This window comes from Sinohyriopsis cumingii, chromosome 17, assembly GCF_028554795.1.
Source record: "Sinohyriopsis cumingii isolate HCF-2022 chromosome 17, ASM2855479v2, whole genome shotgun sequence".
NCBI classification, from domain to species: Eukaryota; Metazoa; Mollusca; class Bivalvia; order Unionida; family Unionidae; genus Sinohyriopsis; species Sinohyriopsis cumingii.
Window position 1 is genome coordinate 36,005,661 of NC_142977.1, and position 22,344 is coordinate 36,028,004.

The 22,344-nt window shown below is 34.5% G+C and overlaps 1 protein-coding gene across 1 annotated transcript in view; it reads right to left on the reverse strand.

Annotated features, from left to right (window-relative positions):
* LOC149778424 (uncharacterized) overlaps positions 1 to 22,344 on the reverse strand; it is a 166,654-nt gene that overhangs the window by 11,852 nt on the left and 132,458 nt on the right. Inside the window, exons 10-12 of the mRNA XM_089939250.1 lie at positions 13,481 to 13,513; positions 8,098 to 8,448; positions 7,398 to 7,536 (exon numbers count right to left, since the gene is read on the reverse strand). Of these exons, the coding sequence (XP_089795376.1) occupies positions 7,398 to 7,536; positions 8,098 to 8,448; positions 13,481 to 13,513 (523 nt within the window). The remainder of the gene's footprint in view (positions 1 to 7,397; positions 7,537 to 8,097; positions 8,449 to 13,480; positions 13,514 to 22,344) is intronic.

The following is a 22,344-nucleotide window of genomic DNA, read 5'->3' on the forward strand; positions in this document are numbered from 1 at the left end:
AATGCGTGACACAATTTCAGAAACTCCTATAAACACTTTTTGGAATTTATGGAGACCAGATGATTTGATATTTGCAAGTAGAAAGATAGTTCGTTATACCCTTCAACAACAATTATATTTGTCACATAAAGAAAAAAAGTTCAAATCTACCCGTACCATTGTGTTTTTGACCAGCAGATACGCGACGGCAGAATATTGACGTTGATATACCAGGATCATCAGAAAAACAAAATCTTGTATTAAATGATATTGTCTTAGTTGCTGTCTATGTTGTTGAGAACACTTTAACTACGGAAAAAGACTCAGTGGACGCTGGGATACGCAATGACGATTAATTGATCACAAGGATTAACAGAAACTACTGGCTATGTTATTGACAATGATACAGTACGAAAAAAATTAGTTATAAACAATGTGGCCTAAAGAATAAATAAACGCGACTTTGATCTCGATGCTGAATTTATCATAACATTGAAACAACAGCAAAATAATCATTGTGCAAGTTGTAATACAGTAATGTTGTGTAGTAATATTCTTAATAATCCAAGACAATTTACCGTAGACAGAATCAATAATAATCTTGGTCATAACACGCGAAAATGTAATGCTGACCTGTCTTGAATGTAATCGACATCGAGGTGCTAGTTAACAGAAGTGAATGTAGTGGTAATTGAGTGTCTTCAAGAATTACTTATAACTGCTTGCGTACGAATTCACGTTGAGGAGCAGATGAATCTAATATATAGATTCCAGGCTATCCGTAGATCTTACCACGTAGAAATTGTGTGTTGTAATAATTCAAATAGGATCAGTCGCTCTTTTTTACCGCTTTCAAGTTCACCGGGTTCATATTAATATTTTACAGTAACTTACCTAGTACTGGTTGTTCGAAAATTCATGTCGCTGTATTGGTATGTGTTTTTTTGGTAATTGCAATAATGGGTTTAATTGAAATTGCACTAGTAATTTCATTATTTAACGCATTTGTCACACTTGGTAATCTTGCAACCCATTCGTGGGATCTCTTATTTTTCTGAAATATTTCCTTCGCATATTGATATCCAAATAACGGTTCAGCAAGTGTTTGATTGAATTGTTCAACAATTGCATGATCACGATGAATTGCAGTATATCCTCGTCTAAAAATTTTGACATTATGTTTTTTCATCAGAGATGAAATTCCTTGCCAGGATCAACCTGTAATAGTTTTGGCAATCGTAAGGGTCCTCGATGATAAATTCGTTCAAAAGGAGAATAAACTTCAGTTGTTGTTTTCGTTGATATTGGTTCCACTTCCTTATATCTACATGCAATGACAACGGCACTTAACGCGTATTTATATGTTAATTGACGTCTTCCAATTTTTAACAGTATCATATGGTAGATACAAAATATCTGTTTGATGAGCTTCATTATAAATACTGACATCAAAATGTGCATGCTGAAATGTTTTAGGTGGTGGTCAATAAATTTGCCATATTGCCTGTCGTGCTAACCATTTTTCAGCAGCAGAATGTGTAACATTTGCTTCATCAGCTAGTTTACTAATCGCTGCTCTACCCTTCCAATATCCTCTTGGGCTATAATAAATCGATTCCATTATTTCAAAAATCGGTTGATTAATTACCGGCTCCGAATGATAATTTACATTTCGTCGCAGATCTTACCAACCAATTTGCCAATGATTCTCTGAAAGATATATTTTGTTTAGAATTTATTGCATGAATCAAATCCACATCTGCAATATAACGTTGTTGTAAATCTTTACTGTTATAAGCTACATCATGAATATGACATGTTTATCAATCGCGTTTATTGGATACTCTCCAGGTTTTGGTTGATCTCGCTCGTCAAGTCGGATATGAAGTCGGATTCCAGGACCACAATAATTATATCCAGGAAGGTGTTTTCTCCTGGGTATTTAGTTCATGGAGTTCCTGGTCATTTTTCTAATGAAGTAGCGATATCACCACCAATTTTCCTTGACTTGTCAAGGGAAATAAATTTATATTTATTTGTACCACATTTTACACATTTATCTGTAAAGTGCACGCTATTTTTAAATTTATTATTGTTGTTCATCCACTTGCGGATGTGGATGCTCTATATCGAACACATTATAGATTCATATTATTTATTATATTTCTACAACATGGATGTCATTGATTTCTCAGCGACACAAAAACAAGAGCCAGTAACACATATTTCAGCATTACCGAATTCTATTAGAATGATAATAATAGGTACATCTGGGTCCGGTAAAACGCAATTATTACTTAATTTGATAATGAGATGGCTGAAGTAGGACAAGTTATATTTAGTAGCCCCGTCAGTTGATGATCAGCGGTGTTACAATGTACTTAAAGATTTAAATGAAAATGCAAACTTGTTAGATGAAGATGGCGATGATATTATTTTTATAACTGATATTAATGAAGCACCGTCCGTAAATGGATTAGACTGATTTAATAATAATCTCGTAGTATACGACGACGTAATGCTGGACAAACAAACAAATCCAGCTCGGATATATTCTAGAGGTAGGCATAAAATACATATTTATGTTACGCAACCATACACACAAATACCTAAAGTGATCAGAGATAATTGTACTATTTTAGTTGTGTTTCATGGAGTTGATACACTACATTAAGAAATATTCATCAGACTTGGTGTAGTGGGGATATGGACATGATTAGATTCAAAAACTTTTCTCAAAAGCACAATCTGCTCCGTACGGATTTATAGCAATAAATTTACACGATCCCAGAACAAGATATCGTGTAGTTCTTGATAAAAAATATTTGGTTGATATGAAAATGATCTAATTATAGCAGCAGAGAGGGTGCGACCTCAATGAAACATCCGGTGGCTAAACGAAACATACATAAATATTTAGAAAACACTAACGACAAAAATAAACTAACCCAATTAGAGAAACTCTTGGTAAGTTAGAGGCTTCGGTTTAGCGTTATTACGCTTATATTTGTTATTTTCGTAGGAAGCCTTATTTTTCAAAAATGACTTTTCAACAAAAAGTTCATTCAACGTTCATGCCGCGGAATATCTGAAAACGAGAGTTTCTCTAATTGTTTTAGCGTTATTTGATTTCTTTTCGCTTTCAAAATAACGATTCAGCCAAGTGTCTGTTCACCCTCACTGCAGATAATCATATGTTAATACATTGAAACATGAATTAAAATATATAGTTAAAGTTTCTATCAGATGGTTAAAAGACGCGAGTGTACCAAAACTGCTTAAACAGGCGTTGAAAATATATAAAACACATTTCTAGCTATTGAATTAAAGCATATCTGGAACGCGTAGAAGATTTCTGTACTCTGTAATTTATCTTCCTTTTCATGCTATGCAGAAACGTCGTGCGTTCTTCATACTTTCACTTTCAATGAAGCTGAAAATCATAAAGCATATATCTTTCAAACAGAGTATTTTGACTACTTAATCTCAGCTAAATAATACCCGTTCTTTTCTATCTTCTTTTGTTCCATTCTCTTTATATTCTTTTTCGAATTATTATCCGTCTCTCTCATTTCTTACAAAGTCTTCTTTGGCTTTATTCACTTTGACAATTAGCTCAATCGAACTTTCTTCAATCTTTGTAGACACTAATTTTTAAAAAATTTTGATCTTTAATTCCTTTGAAAACAAATGGTATGCCTTTCCTGATGTAGTTTTATTGGCTATTTTCGCTAAACTGTCTTCTGCAATAGTTTACATCTCAAGTTGTTGAATTTGTTGTAGATTATTTTCATCAGTAATAGCAGGGAACAGTCTTTGCAGTAATTTCAATTCATATATGCTATTAGGGTGTTTGGTTTTCACATGACAAATTAAAAATGTATCATCAAGTGGCAGGAGAATAAGGGAGCTGCCTTGCCATGCTGTATTGAGGAAGTGAAAAATCTAGGACCTACAATCTACATACTTAGCCATACTCTAATGAAGTAGTGAAAAAGCTAGGACCGAAAACCTACCTAATGTGCCATACTGCATTTAGGTAGTGAAAAATATAATACCTAAAAACTACTACCTATGTTAAGGTAGTAAAAAAGCTAGTACCTAAAAACTACTACTTATATTAAGGTAGTGAAAAAGCTAGTGCACCCAAGTTCTGGAAGTTAAGAGCTACGCGAAACAATTGCCCATATATCGTAGACACAAGGACATTGTGATCTCATGCAGGAGTGCTCTTAAAACGCACCTATTTCGACGACGAAGATAGACTTAAAGACTTAATAATGTTTACTTACTTAACTATTGTCACCGTGACTTTATTTTGTAATTTATGGTGTTTGTTTTTGTAATCTTGCAATGGAATATGTGTTTATATGTTAGCTAATACCGCAAAGCGCTATTATTATTATTATTATTATTATTATTATTATTATATGTAAACTTTGTATTTCTTATTTATCACTGAAAAAAAATGATTCAATTGCTGAATTGTTTCTTCGTAGAGGTGAGACAATTTTTAAAATTAAATTTGTAAATTGTGACTGTTGTTTCCTTTGTCAGTTAACAAGTACTGGGCATCTCTTGGATTCATAATATCTTTTAATGCTGCTGGTATTAATTTTGTGATAGCTAAAACTTGTTTCAAGGATAATGATATCAGATTGATTTAGTTTGAAAATGCAGTCTTAAATAATCTCATACAAGTTAATGGTCATCAATAGGAATTTATTTCTTAGTTTGTATTATCTGATTCAGCACATGTACTTCATTTTTGTTTTTGCAGCCACACAAAAAACTTCTCTATGAGAATGGACTTTAACGGTGATGGATTGAAAATTGAAAGCCATTTTGATTTAGCTAGAACGTGATGATGCCATCGATTCAGTTAACTATCACATTGAAACATTACAAACTTACAGAGGTTACATTGCAAAATTAAACATTGATAAGAATGCATAATGACTGTCCTTGTCAAATTCACACTCGTGTACTCTGTGTAGTTGTTGCAAATGAGGCAAAAGTAGTAGCATTAGCATCGTTTTATGTCCTCATTGGATAGCATGACCATTTCATTCATACCTTTCTGTATGTAACTAGAGTAGTCAAACAGCTTCTCGGCTTTTTCTAATATTCCAGCCCTGACCACTATCATGGTCAAACGTTGTTCAATTGTCTCTTCAGATGATTTATGTAACTCCATTTCCCTGTGACAAGCCTAATTTAGAATGTTTGGGCCACAAAATCGATCATAATCGCGGTGACTTAAAAATTGTACGCAACCTTGCTTTTGATTTTAATTCTCGCATGATAATGTAATTTTACTGTCACATAAGCATATGAAGGCCACTTGATCACTAGATATTTTAAAATGTCATCAAAATTTATAGTTCTCTTAATATTCCACGTGGCACCACAAACCTTAATCTAACAGTCATCGCTCCTGAGAGTTAGTTTAAAAAATTGAATTTTTGGGTGCCTCATAGACGAGTCTATTGCCTGAGAGTTCTTGGGGAAAGACACTTCCCTCCAATGTCTCTAGTTAATACAGCCAAGTTATGTTAAACTACCGTTAAAATACACAAGCAAGCAAAAAAAAAAAAAAATTAGTTTTCTAAAACTCGCATGGAGAGTTATTTGTGTGGAGAAGAAGGAGGAAGAGCCAGATTTTATGTCCGTATACGTGGATCGCGAGGATTATATGGTTAAGATTTATAAGCTAAAGTTTATAGTATTTTATAGATATTCTCGTATGAGGTAAGGGTAAGAATAGTTACATTATTTTTAACCGGTTTAGTTTTCCCACCACAGGTTATACTCATAATAAATGTATTAGCATTCTGTTAAAAACCGGATCTTATATTTTTTACAGAATCTTTCTGATGTAACACTCAACAGTCAGTTAAGGATTATAAACACCGACATTATCTGTTATCTGGTGTTTAGGAATGGATTGTCGATACTCTTGTAAGCAGGGAGTACATTGTTTCTCACATTTAAAAAGTGATTCCAGTAATAAATACCTGTATTATACATAAATTAATTTGTTTCTGTAGACAGACACATAGATTTTTTAGAACTATATTCAACATAACACAATCAAGTACTTTGGCAAAATTATTGACTTTTCACGTTCGAAAGATAACTAACATATGGCACTTCAAGCATTCAAAACTGTAACCAAGAACTGTCCAATATACTTAAATGATATCGGAGTTTTGAAAAGATCTTCCTACTCTCTTTGGCACGCACACACTGGAAATCCCAAAAGTAAGACAATCCAGGTCAGGTCAGGTATGGGCTGCAATCGTTTTCGAGAGTCGCATGCTTAACAAAAATCAACCCCATCCTCCCTACTGACGTAATGATATAAATCCACGTACTGAACATGGAAAGTTCATGTGGAGGTAGTAATAAGGTATTGAGTAATAATATATATGTAACATAACATGGTTGCAAAAATCCATCGGAGACTAACAAATACAAAAGGAATAAAATATTAAATTTACTGACTAAAAGTCCGAACCTGGTATCGAATTTATCTTAGGCTTAAAACACGGAATATTGTACTAAACTATGGCCTTGATAACAAGTAATATTAAAGAGACCAAATTTAAATGGAATTTAAAAGAGATTTTAAAATAGATATAGTATTAAATTGGTAGACTCGAAAAGCGATACCAAATTTACGAATCTGTCATGGAGTTTCTTTTAGATTTAAAAAGCCCCTGAATATTAAATAAATCTGGCATGGAATTAAACTAATACTGGTGTTCAGAAACTAAAAATGAATTAAGCGGAGCCTGAAAGAAAACTGGGAATATTTTATTAAAATGGCCGAGATTAAAAGTAATACTAAACAAAAATACGGAATTTGCTTGATACTAACGTGCCGATGAATATCAAGTGAAAAATATGGCATACAATTACTGACGCGGAAATTGCAGAGGGTAAAACAAAACGCTGAATATTTTATTAGAATGATCGATATTAAAACAAGTAATATCATTCCAAAATTGGCACAGAGACTAAAATAAAACTTAAAAAAGAAAAAACGTCCGAGACTAAAGTGTAACTAAAATTTCGAAAATTGTTTTGGATGGTCATTAAGGGTAATTGATTCCAACAGCGACACACGTGTTAAATTTTCATTAGACCGCATACTCTCTTATTTATTCCTAAAATTGCAGTCCATGTTAAAACAGATGATCAATGTTTAACCTATGGATGTTTTAACATTAAATTTCCATAGTTACCCACCATGTTAAATCTAGCGATATTTTTGATAGTAAGTTTCCTGCCATATCTTTTGTTGATGCTACCTCGTGTATTTTCTAGAAATGGACACACGACACCAAAACTTAATATAACAATAGAAGTAAATGCTGATGCTTATAATAATAATAATAATAATAATAACTTACTTCCGCTCCACTGTTCTTGTACCAGATATGGAATTCGTAACGATATTCATGCAGTAATTGTTGGGTGGATTACATTGTGTTTCTTCGTATCGATATTCGCATTCATCAGGTCCGTTATCTCCACACGTAAAACAGGTATCTAAATGACATTTCATCTCTGCTTATCAGTATGTTTATTAGTTCATACATGTAGAGGTTTAAAACATATATCTCAAAGAACAATTGACATGCGTTGAGAAATGCATTGAAGTAGAAGCCATATCACTTGCGTATACCCCATAAGAAAGAAATTACGGCACAAAAATTGTCGAGTTCGTCGAAAAGTATCACAAAATATTTTCTCTGAAAAGTGTCAGAAAAAATAGTACTAGGAAATAAATATCCTGCTGTTTTCAAACACTAAAAGCTTGCGTCTCTTTATTTCAGTTCAAATGTAGATCAACTCATTCTAACTTTTAGAATAATTTAACATTCAAAATGTGCATAGGTTGTTCCAGATTTTTTATCTTTACACAATTTTGCACTGTACTTAGAACATCGGAACCATATATAATATAATTTCTCTTTTGCAAATGCAAGTGTCCACTTACACTTAACACGTAAATTACGGAAAAATACTTAAAAGAAAACAAAGAAAGAAAATATACCCCCCCCCCCAATTAATGCTTTAGCTCGAAGACGAAATAATGTTGCTACTAACGTTGTACTGGAGGTAAGGTGACAGGTGGCCGCTTCGCAGCAACGGTTGACATAGTCGATAAAGTAGTCTTTGTTGTATCGAATTTCGGCAGTATTCCTGATGCTGGTGGAGCTATGGTTACTGCATCTGTCGTTGTCATTGTGGTGGTTGTGGTGGTTGGTGACCGGGTGCTTGTTGTAGTTGCTGGTAACCGGGTGCTTGTTACAGCTGCTGGTAACCGGGTGCTTATTATAGCTGCTGGTGACTGCCTGCTTGTTATGGTTGTCTGTGACTGGTTGCTTGCCATGGCTGTCGGTGCCTGGGTGCTTGATATATTTGTTGGGGACTGGGTGCTTCTTATGGTTGTTGGAACTTGATATCAATAGAATTAAGAGAATTTACAGAATATTCCATATTTCAAGCCAATAATACAGCCGAGAACTGAATCAATTCTATTAACGACGTAAACGCGGACTGCTGCTATAACTAGGACGCGAGTCACTATGGACAAACGTCATAATTCCAGTTAAAACTACAACCACGACTAGTATAGCTGCTGCTACATTGGCTGCAGTCATATCTGCTGTGCATATATGCAAACTACTAGTTTTGCCCAATGTATCTGATTCAGTAAATGAAGATAAGACCCAAGTTAAAATGAAAAACTCGAAACACACACACACACACACACACACACACACACACACACACACACATATATATAATAAAATAACAAAGAAACAATATCACATATATAATATCTAGGTGTTTTTATTTGAAACAACAAATAAAATCGAAACATCGAACTGTCACTATTGGCGAAACTTTGCGTGAGTTATTTATATGTTTCCATCTTACGTCTGAAATATTTCCTTAGAGCTACTAAAAAAATACAGACATTTTTAAAATGATATATGTGTAAAGGCAAAAGTCATCCATTTGCACAAATTAGTTTTTCCATTCTAAAGAAGCTCAGAAATTTTACAACAATTGTAGGAGTTTTTTAAAAACAATTTTGCTTGTACATATAATGCTTTAAATCGTATGTGGTGTCAAATTACTGACATTTCTACACGCGGATTGGTACAGAAAACATTGCGGAGATTGAAATAATCTGGAAACATGACGGGATGGTCGAATTCGAGAAGCATCAAAGCGTAATATTCTTAAAAGAAAACATTCTAATGATTGTGAGTTTGCTTGTGATGATTTGGTTTCTTTTTTGTATTTTGGATTAAAATCTCAAAATCGTGTGAAATAAAGTTATGTACAAATATAAAATTAAATAAAATCATCAAAAGGACACGGAAGCTACTATGTGAAATTTAAAATTTAAAATGTTCTACATATAAAAAGATCTGATTCTGGACATTTACCCACTTTTTGATTAGCTACGGCACAATGGATCTCAGATAATGTGATTAGTTCAATAAGACTAGAGGGGGCCTTGAATTCTGAAAGAACACACTCCTTATTCGAATCGTTTTTAACACTATTGAGTAAGGCGTCAAAATGATTTTCCCACATATTGCGTATGTTATTTTGGCAATGGTTCCCATATATTTTTAGATTGATTTCCAAGCGTACCTGCTTTATGTTTTAATTCTTCCTTCTTACATAATCGAAGAACATACTTAAACTGAGGCATAGTTTGGCGCATTTGCTTAGTTGAGGGGTTCTTGACGAGGTTTCCCGTTATCTAGACACATAAGGTAGGCTTTTCTTGAAAAGCCATTCCATCCTGGTATAATCATGTGACAATGTTTTGATTTACTAGCTTAACCTGAGTTGAACAAAGTTCTTACTATATCTGTGTAAAATCCCTTAATATGTTTCATAAGCACCTGATTACAACAGCCATGCTCATTAAAGACCGCAACACAATATGGGATCTCTATCGTGTTTAGTAGGAATGCAGATGTTTGGGGATAATTCAGTTTATCGTCGGCAGTGAGGTCTTACTAATTGATATTGCATTTTAAAATTTAAGAAATCAATGGGGCAAGAATAAAATCCAGAAAGTAGATCAGCATCGATAGCCATTAAAGGAAGACGATGGTCTGACCCAACTAGGCTGTGAATTATTTTCATGCCACTTACAGCGGAATGAGCAGAAAGAGAAAACACACAATGATCCAAGCAAGAGATTCTATTATGTTATATCCCATAAAACAGAGCAAGCCTTGTTTACACTAATCTGATTCCCGTTGCTGTTGGAGTCCGTTCATTGTATATCGCCGTGCACTTTATTTCCTTTGAACGACTGGACTCATTGCTTTTATCCGTTAAAATACGTGATTGATATCAGCTCTGGATTTGATCTGCTGTAATCTCAGTTGTCTGTTGAAAGCCTGTTGAGTACAATGTCGGAATGAACTGTGTTTGAATGTCAACATAAGGTGGCAGTGTTCTTGAGACTGTCGAACATCCCTGAGTTGATTCACATAAACGTTGTATTGTACACACAGTCTCCGCTTGGACTAACTGTAGAACGTCCACTGAATGTTCTACTTTGTCCATTTCCTTCAATAAAAACTGACATGCCAACTTAATTTTACAAATACATGTGGCAACTTTGATAGACCTAAGTCACTAAAGCTTGGTATGTCATTTGGGTCTGTGGACAGAAATAGATTCAATATATATTTCATATTATTTGCTTTATCATTCTCATGTCTAAATGAACCACAGAGAACAGGATCTGTTTATTTTTCTGCCTCGATATCACTTTCACAGTATGTGTCCATACAAAGTTTTACAACATGATCATACAGCAACGATTTCTTTTTGTTCTGTACAAAATAAAGCTTTTCATTTACCATTATCGAAAGGATGCCCGAGTGGACGAGTGGCTTAAAGCCCACACCGTTACGGATCACGGCCATCTCACTTCTGTCTGCGTGGGTTTGAGTCTCGGATTCGGATAATGAAGTTATGTGAGAAAGCTTGTCAGTAGCTTCTGGTTGGTGGGTGGTTCTTTTTGGGTTTTTCCCGGGTTTTTCCTCCACCATTTATACTGGCCGCCATGTATAGCCTATCTTGTGCTGAAAAATGGCATTAAACCCTACAACAACAACAACAACCACCATTATCGAAGGGCTTTTAACGGACCGTTGCTGTATAAATCTCCCTGACACATATAATAATAATAATAATGAGGACTTTGTATAGCACCTAATCTTTAGAAGCTCTAAGCGCTTTATAACATTAGACAACACCTATAAGATAGGAAACATAATAATATTATTACAAAAACAAACAACATGAAATTAGACAAACATTAAAAAAATAAAAAAAACATGCTGAGAATATTTCAGGTAGGAAACATTATTAGGTCTTTAAGTTTGTTCTTGCTGTCGAAATAAGTGAGTTTTGAGAGCCCTCTTGAATGGGATCACTGTGTCTTTGTGTCTAAGTTAGGTGGGCAATTGATTCCACGTTGCTGGGCCCTGGTATGCAAAAGAACGCTGTCCATATGACTTTGTTTTCATGGTGGGAATAATGAGTATACGATTGTCAGAAGAGGAGCGTAAGTATCTTGCTGGTGTGTACACATGAGTGAGGTCAGATAGGTATGTTGGACTAGAGTCCGACAGTGAAATGTAGCACAGAGAACAAATTTTGTGTTTGATTCTGGATCGAATGGATAGCCAGTGTAGGGTACAGAGCAGCGAGGAGGTGTGCTCTGATCGTGGTACTCTAAGTATGATCCGAGCAGCTGTGTTTTGAACTTTTTGAAGATTTCAACACATATGAGCAGTAGAGGTTCCACAATCTTCACATTGTATGTTTATCTTAAAATTTCTAGGGATTAGTTGAGATAACAACTTAGAATATGTTTTTAAAAAACGTTAGGAGAGGTTATTTAACCACAGTGTTATAGGAACACCATCTTACTAGAAAATGATTGTATAGAACCACTTTGAATGATATGTTGTTTCAATGTGTTATTGATGATGCATTAATGCTTACGTGTACTCATAAAAATGAAGTAAAGGCAACCGTGGGTGATAAAGGAGGATAGCCGATTACTGTCTCTTGCAACGACGAGATTAATTTCTCAGTGCGTAAATCCTATATCCTGGGCTCCAGCGGAGACTAAAATCAAGTCAGTACTTGAAGTTATTGAAACATCATTCTTGCTGGATTCCCGTAGGAAAATAGACAACAACAACCTTCACAATTCTCCATCAGCAAGCAATGATTCGCGTCAACTACACCAAATCCTCAGAAAACACTACACGCTGGGTTGAACTGATTTAAAACTGCAGCTGTTTGTTAAGTTCTTTTTAAATGTGAAATAAAGGTCAAATTTTTAATTCGAAATAAAGATCAAAGTTTAAAGGTCAGAAGTCACAGAATAGGCAGGAACTATAACATGTATGCGTACAGTTTAGATGCAACTACAGTTTATTAAATCGTAATGAGAGTGTTTAATGTGTTGAAAATTATCTTGCTTTAAATTATCTATTACCATCGACATCACTTAAACTTTATCAATTATAGGTTACAGCGGTTTATTTTCTCTGTAGGGTTTTAGACTGATATCATACTAATATCATGCTAATGCTAATTGTCTTTGTCTTATATTATATTTCAGGGTTAAGTCATCATTCTTGACATAGGAGGAAAGCTGTAATGTGATGTCACAGGCTACATAATTTTTGTTTGAATGGTTACATCAGTGATAACCTCGGTAGTTGTCATGTCCTGCATCAAACGGCAACATAGAAACCAGTATCTCATCTTTGTATGCACTTCTTTTTTTCTGTGTTTGACGATGAATCGTGGTGATAGGCTTAACGATTTTCAGTCAGTGGTTTATAATGCTACCTGGGTGGAGGCCCCAGATGCCGCCCCTGGCCGCTTATTCTACATAGTTATACCCGTGTTAGTTATCAAGGTATCAAGGGTGGCATTACCAAAATTTCAAAATATTATCTTTCTTTACCCCTCTCGCTCTCTTTCTATTTCATTTTCTTTTCCTTTTTTCATCTTTCCTTTTTTTCTCTCTTTTTGCCGCCCCTACAGAAGTGCCGCCCCGGCCGATTCGCCCCTGTTGCCCCCTATTCAGTAAGCCAGTTGGTTCAGTGTTTGACAAAATGTATTTGATTATTCGTGATTATAGGCTTTTATGTGTCAGAAAATATTTTACCACTATATATTAGAACCTAACCTGAAGTCGTGGATGAAATAAATCGAATCAAAATATTTAATTATTCGTAATACTTTAACTGTTTTCTAGAACAAAGCAACATCAAACTAATTTTGGAACTTGAAGTACAGTTAACTTGTCATCACTCCATATTGGAAATAAATAATGCCTTCTCTTCAAACTCTTGCAAGTTTAACAGACCATATATATCACATCTTAAGAATTTGAAAAACTATAGAATATACTTACTCAGATTCGTCGGGCATGGTACATCGTCTGTTACTGTAAGTAAATGAAATATGAAAATAATGTTTTGTTCATTAATTATGATGCATTACAAATGTTCAGCATCTGATATATAGAGGATTCAAGATAAAATGCTGATTTTTATTTCATGTCAAGATTCTGCTGGAGAAAAAGAACTTCAGCATTATCATCTAATATGTAAGGTAAATACATATTTGTTTTACGTTGAATGTAATTAATTATTGATTGATAACTGATAAGTGATATGAATCTGATCATCAGTTGTAACATTTTTACTGGTACTGGGTTCCATACTACTTGCAAAGTCATTCTAAACATATAATACATGCGTATACATGTAGCAGTGCCTATGAAGTTAATACATGGCTTTTTTATTACCTTATAGAAAGTTTCTCTGATAAAAATGAGATAAATATTAATGAGACTTCTAATTTTTAAGCTGATATTTAAATGCATGGGGTATTGAAATCCTAACGTGATGAAATGTTTGCTATATAACTTCATACTGCACACAATTGAATAATAATGAAAAAGATTTAAAATAATCCGCATTGTATTGTATGTTTGTCTTCCCCTGTTTATCCTTCTATCACGTACAGCTTTCAGCACAGACTTGTGTAACCTTGTGGAATAGTTACATTTACACGTATCTCTTGGTGTAAAGTGATGCAGTGCATTTCGTTTCTAACTCCACTTGCAGTGCCTCATGGAGGGGGTTATGTGAAAAGGTCAACGTTCAACGAGTAATAACTCTCACAATTTGAATATCACAAATTAAAATGTCGTCGATTATACTGTTTATATCATCTGCTTGTCAATCATTATATTGCTACACAATCCCGTAAAGCAATGAGTGACATTTGCTAATCTTGATACTTACAAATTATTATTCTTGGTTTTCTCTCCGTCGTTTCCGGGGTGGGGTAGGGGGTAGAGGTGCGGTGGTTACAAATATACCAAATATTATGCTATTGTGACACTTTTTACACCTTTTAATAATATGTGACCAAACATGATATATGATGAAGCTATGAATGGTAAACCCTTTATTTTTATGTACATACATACATACATACATACATAGCAGCAGGGAGGGTGAACAGACCAATTTTGAAGAAAGGCTTCTTTGAAAATAAAGTTTCCTACCGATAAAAAAGAGAACATACATGGTCAACAATGCCAAACCGAAGCCTCTAACCGACAGAGATTTTCTCTTATTGGGTTAGCTCATTTTGTTACTTTATCTTTGTCGCTTGTGTTTTCAAATTTGTATGTGTGTTCGTTTACCCACCCGGACACTTGTTGTTGGTCGTCACCCTCCCTGCTGCTGTAGTGTGTGATTAATAAAATCATTATTATATCAATAATGGAATCTCACACATCTAAACTAGCTCGACAGTGACTAGAGGCAATTAAGAAATATCTCCCTGTTCGTGATTCTGTCAAGCTACAGTTACAAAAGCATCAGTAGTCTCAGGTGGAATTTACAGAAGGTGCAGAACAATTATTTAAACCGGTTACAAAGGCTACCGTGGGCCAACTCCTCACGTTGGAGCAAACCGCTAAAGCAACTGGAAAAATAGCAAAAAGAACTAAAAGCAAAAATGATTTTAATAAAACTTGAAAAAGCTGGTGCTACTTATCAACCACAAACACAAAACATAATTAAGGGTATTGACCAGATTCGTTCTGAAGTAGCCGATATAAAGGATCTTATAACAGAAACAGAACCAGAACAAGCAAGAGAGAAAACTGAAATAACTAGTAAATTTACCGAAGAAGGTATTACCATTATCAAAACAGAAATTAAAAACACGGATGAATTATCTGCGTTTGCCGTGCGCAGTTTTGATCAAAGAATTTTTTTTGAAACCCGAGTACGTTAATAACACTGTAAGTCGTGATAGCTGGTACAAATGGATATTTCATTTACACTACGGAGTAGATCAGGCCCGAAATAGTGATACAAAATATGTTGCATTTGTTAATGGAACAGATAAATATTTTGCACTGTCACAACAACGACAACTACAATTACAACAACAACAACAACAACAACAACACCGATGAAAGCAACGAAAAAAACAACAACCACAAAAATAGTAACCAGCCCAAATAACAAGCGAGGAAGATGCAATTTCTGTCCCCGGTGCCACTGGAAGTGGTATTGGTATATTCACGAGGGGAAGTGGCCTTATTACTCCCTGTCCCAGCAACGTCCATGCCGACGTTAAAAGACTAGAAATTCTCATTGGCGGAAGACGACCCGGCAATAATTCCCCAGAAATTATAAATGAAGCATCTGGTATTTGTCAACGATTATTTGCATGCATTATCTAAGACATTAATGTTTATCGGTCTCTCAACGATGAAATCGTTGATGATTGTCACAGTGATTGAGGGTATGCAATTAGATCAGTGACAAGAAAATAAGATGATCATATTTAGACCTGTAATGGTCAGGGTGATACAGTCGCGATTACCAACGTATAAAGCGATCCACGGTGATGGACTCCGTGATGCTGTTCAGGGTCTATTCAGAAGGGTAGCCCCAAAAGCAATACCAACTGCAAAACAATTATCACTGAAAGCTATTGACTTTGTTCATGATAAAGATATTGGTGCTGTTGGTGATGTTGCTAGTAAAGCATTCTCAGCAATCAAGGACAGACCAGCACGATTAATACGACGAAATCCGCAGCCAGCAAAATTACCCAGCACTGACGTGATGCTGCAAATGTTGGTAAAATAACAAATCAAACTGCAATTAAAAAATTAACAGAGTTGGCTGGTGTACCACTATCAGAAAAAGAAAAAAAAAATAACTTCTAGTCTGATAGCAGGAAGTGGTCTTCATGTCAGACGCTAATATATATAATAAAATGTTAAAACGTGTATCTGATCCCGCATTTGACATGGTCGCATTAATTCTCAAAGATGAGTCTGTGCGTGATTATCAGTAATATTATTATGACGAACGTGTACCTAACGCACGTGGCGTATTTCCACTTCTTGCACCTATACCAGCGTTGATAGCCGCTGCAGCCCCATCTATTGCAAAAACAGCTGCACTTGGTACTGTTGGAACTACTGCTGGGATGGTACTAAAGAAAGCAGTAATTGAACGAATAAAGGCCTCCAAAAAGGGTAGTGGTCTAAAACTGCCAGGAACCCATCATTCGTGGTATGGTCAAGGTCTGAGACTTGCCGGGCCACTTCGTTAGACGCAAAGCGTTTCCTTTGTATGTCCAATTTTGATTTACTTAATGCAACTAAAAATTTAAAATCAAAACCTTCAGAGTTGTTTTTGTGCGTGACCGATTACCAAAACTACCAAACCGTGTTGAAACCGGTATGATTATTCTTGATAGAAGTTCTGGAAAAGGTACTCATAGGGTTGCATACGCGATTTATTCACGTCGAGGTTTATTTTTTATTCGTATGGGTTGGCGCCACCAAAAGAATTTTCAAAATATGTCGGCAGAGTGCAAAGCACTCCTCTTAAAAACACTCCCGTCTGGTATTCAACACTATCAACACAGGCAATAACAGATCCGCCAAAATGTGGCCGTGAAGTAATTGATGTACGCGACGCTGTGTCAAGGTCGCTGACATTCTCTCATAAAATCGTGCACGAGGATACAAGTAGACGGTATTGCCGTCCACCGTCGTTTTAAGCAGATATCAAAGTGGTATATATTTACGGAAGATCTACTCTGAGTAAGACTCAGGGCAAACCTCAAGGCGACTTATCTAAATATGCAACCCTTGACGAGGTCAAGGATGAACTCTCTAATATTTTGAGTCTGGGAAATGTGAACCAAAACGAAGTCGTTGTTTTTCAGGATAAACAATGACGATTCAATACGAGTAATATCCCGCTGACAGATCTTCTGAGGGTTCGAGAAGCGACCGAAGATACTTAGTGGTGTTTACTAACAACAGTAAAATTAAAAAATCGGAGGAATCAGTCTTAACATTCATGGTAGAGATTAATGGAAGCATCAGAAGAATAGGATATGTTATGTACGGCGATCTCAACATGAGTAAAAATACAATTATAAATATGAGAGAACCAAAATAAGACGACGATGTGACAACAAAAAGATACGTAGACATCATCAACAACACGATCAGAACTGAGATCAATGATCGTTTGCTAACAGCAGATGATAAAATGACTGGTTCTTTGAATATAACTAATTATAAAATTGCTGGTCTTGGATAACCAGAATCAAGCAATGACGCTGAAACGAAGAAATACGTCGATGATAGCAACATTCCGATGATGAACTCGTTAATGAATATCAACGATGGAATGACCACATTTAGATCTAAATATTCTAATCATATACAATCATTTATACATTTTCGCAAAATATAAATCGAATCGTTGGTGATTTCTTTGGAAAGCCAACATTTATTGGTATTAAACTCTCTGACATCAAACAGATCACCGACAGTGTAGTGTATACAGTAGCGTCTGGATCAGCATTATGGACACCACTCAATAAATCCATCAAACATCGCTCTGAGGTTAACGGTATATACAGGTTCTCAGTACTCGGTACTACGACATTTTCGAGGAAACATTTGTTGTGTAACCCGAAGAATTTTGTTTAGGTTTGTTGTACTCTTGTTGTCTTGAATTATTTGCTAAACTACCACCTACTTAAAATATAATGAGCTCCCCAATCAACGTTCAACATTACAGATACATGAAGTATGTGAGGGGCAAACCAAAACCAAACTGAAAAATATCCTTGACGAGTATACAATAAAAGTAAAGAAATATTGACAGAATTGTGTATTCGGCGTCCGCTGTTATAGCTTGAACCGGCGTATTGTTATCAAAAATAACAATTACATCACCAACAGTTGTAACAAGTTGTGTTTCAGCTGAAACAACAATTGCTGGTTTCTTAATATCATCGCACACAATATATACATGTACAAATACAAAATTGCATGAGTATACAATAAAGCTGCATACAGAGACGTTGATATCACCAGGCCTTAGCGATGGAATAATATCAGATACTGAGTTCACATAAATGATTAAGATTTGCAACAAGGCAATGACTGCGTCAGAATCTACGTCCGATTTAGAAAATCGGAATTTAGAATCCTGATTTAAAATCAGGGGTTACAAATAATGTCGTTATCGCAAGAATTACTACAACAGATCGTCGCTAATACAACTCCAAAACCACCATGATATCAGCAGGCTCAACCAGTTCATCGTTAACTTTCCAACTGCGATTACAGCGAAAGAAACAGCACTAGCACATATAAGTGGACATCTGAGTTTGCCAAATATTAGATCAAATTCATTCGGTGGGTTGCAAGCAAAGAATTAACTGGTATTTTTGTATATAAAAAAATCCCAAATGGAACACCAGACTGGAATGTTATGAGGATACCTACAGGCAGTTACCAAATCGAACAAATCAACGATGAATTAAAGCGCAGAAATAAATATATGACTGGAATATAATCCAAAATAACTATCACTGTTCACGAAACAACATTATCAGCCGCGATAGAAATAAATTCGCTAGTTTATTCCGTAGATTTATATGAATCGTCAATCCAAAGTTTGTTAGGATGGCCAGAGGTTCCACCGGGTTATCAAGGACCACCAGAGCCGAAACGAGCTGATTTTACAACAGAGGAAAAAAGAATATGTTGGAGTAGACAACATAGAATATAGCCCCTCCCACGATACTGAATTATGGTTGTTTCTAAGAAAGAATCCGGCGCTTAAACCATATATAGACAAAGAAATAGGCTAGAATTTTCAATTTGATCATTATAAGCATACACAGAATTTCGATATGATTAAAGATTTTTAATACAACTAGTTTATTTCATGTGCAATATGTGCATGAACTGCGCGATAAATTTTACAATTACATAATAGAATATTCCAATGAAAAACTTCGCGAAGAAATTATTTCAGAGATAGCACATATAAATAAAATCTAAGATCATCTTAAATTTTTCTCTAATAAAGTTTTAAAGTCTGTCATTGATTTAACAGACAACAAACAAGAGATTCTTTTTTACATTGCAGTATCTGAGGCTGATTTACCAAAATTAATATTTTATAGAGATTTTAACAAAGTCAACGGTATCATCGATAAATAATACCACCAAATCTTTGCCGCATGGAGAAAAACAAATCCAATGGCAGGTATTCTTAGGTATAATAATGATCCATACGAAGCGATAGGCATATTTCACCAGGAATTGTCAATATAACATCAACAATGTCAGTCAATATTGTATGTGATGTAATTGATGGCAGCCATCAAGTAGAAAAAACAAGTCAAGCTCAACAAGGATATATTTTATATAAATTTACACCTCAAGCACCCCCTAGATTTTTCATTGTATTACATCCCGTTAATTCGGTTTATCTGCGATGTCATAATCTGCTATTATCAAGGATACATTTCAAACTTACTAACCAAACGGGAATCTTGCTTGATTTGCAATATGTAGTTCTAAATATTAATCTGCATGTAAGATCATAAAGAACTTTTCGTAGATCTTCACGTTCGTGATTGATTTTCAATCCTGAATCCTAATCAGGGAAAATATAATATAACATAATTGTTGAAAATAAAACTAAATATTATAACCTGAATAAATATTATAATTATAATAAAAATATAAATCTTATTTATTTATATCGAATTTGCTGGGGTAAATAATACTCAAAATAGTGATCAGCGATAACATTTTATAATTTTTTTGGTAAATGGCACTCAAAATAATAATTATAGGACTGATTTCATAATTTGTTGGGGGTAAATAATACTCAAAATAATGAAAGTCCTACGGAAAACAGAAAATTGCATAATAAAAATAATTTCAGAAAATAAAATAAAAATATTTCTGAATAACAAAAATAAATATTATAATCAGAATAAATATAAATCTGAATCAAATTAAGTATTATTATCTGAATGCATATTATTATCATAATACAAATTAATATTATTATGTGAAAAAATATTGTTTTGCTATGGTCAGAAATGAATTATTCTGTTTAGCTTTCTACCACAGTCTCTAGTGACAGCACTTTCACTTTCACAATCAATAGTGACTTTGTCACTGTTCTCATTTTCACTTTTATATTGAATCATTTACGATCTCACATAATCTTTCTCCACTGCCTCACACGCGTGTTCACAATCTTTGTTGTTTCGTAGTTGTGAGATAATACTGATCTAATTTTTTTCATTCGAGCATGCGAGTGATACGAATTGTTCATCTTCTATACCTTTGATGTCGCCTAGGATAGTAACATAGATTGTTGAATCAGCTTAATGTATCTGTCTCCTGCTGGTATTGTATATCTGTCTTAAAATTTTCGTTGTTGTAATGATCCAAAGTCACAAATAATTTTCTCAGGATCAGAAATGTTTATATTATTATTATTATTATGTAATTTGTTAATTTCATAGATAATATCATTAATATTTACGAAATTTATTATATAATAAATATCTGTTTAAAATAGAAGATTTTTACACAACACATATTTACAACATTATATCAAGCTATTTACAACATTATATACAATCTTAACTATAGTAGCATATTTACATAATCAATTACAATCTTATTTCTAAGGACTGCATAACACATAACCTTAACTATAGTAACATATTTAGATATTTATATACACTCTTAGATCTAAGGACGACACATACCCATGTGAATCCCTAGACTACCAAGCGACATTATAGCAAGTCCAGAGGGCGATACGAAATATTTACGGTTTATAAAATTTTAGCTCTAAGGACGGCACAAAATATATCAAGATATTTACAGCATTATATGCAATCTTAGTCCGTAGGACAGCATAGTACATATAGTAGCATATTTACATCATCATATCAAGCTATTTAAACCATTATATACAATCTTAGTTATAAGAACGGCACAATATACAAACAGGGCCTTCTCTACATTCAACAAACTGCAAGCTCCCGATGATCAACACCGGGAGTGCAAAAGAGCAGCCACCACGTGCTGACATGGTGGGAAGGTGTACTTGCTGTTGAAGTTCAAGCATGGGGCAGACCCCAATGCCATATAAGCTAAAAAAATACTTAGAAATCCAAAAGCAGCTCACGCAACGGGCATGGCTTATATTGTTGCTTGTATTTTTTTTTCTTCTTTATTACTTTCGCTGACAGAATCTAGAGGAAGCAAGAAACCTGACAGATTCAGAAAAATAAGGATATAGTTTCTTATAAAATCCAACTAAAAAGAACCATTATTCATCAGTAAATAAAAATTGTTTAGATGATACAGGCTCTACCTTTACCTGACAGAGTGATATCCCTTGACTTTGTTTGTACTTCTTTGAAAATACCGATTTGGTTATATTGTTTGCGCCATGATGGGAAAAAAATTACCCCCAAACATTTTTTCTAAGCAAATACTATTGTAAAATACAGACGAGATAACTTTTTGATCGCTCTATCTTTAACCAGACATAGTTATCTTCCTTTATCAGGAGTATTGGTAACTAAAACAATCGCGAGATACTGAAATATTATCTTTTCTTGATATTTATTAGAATACGCCAATTTGTAAGTATAATCCGCGACGCGTTGAACCGAAGGTATGCAAATATCAAAATATTTGCCAGCTGTATTCATTGGTTTAAATATTTTTTTTTACCAGTCTCCACTTTCACAGATTTATTAGCTTTCCTTGCAATTATTTCGTGAATTCCCGTTTCAACACATTTGCAATTTTGACTTTGTGTAACTGCTCGTAAATTACACAAAGAATTATTTTTCGGATCTGACTCAATATGATCG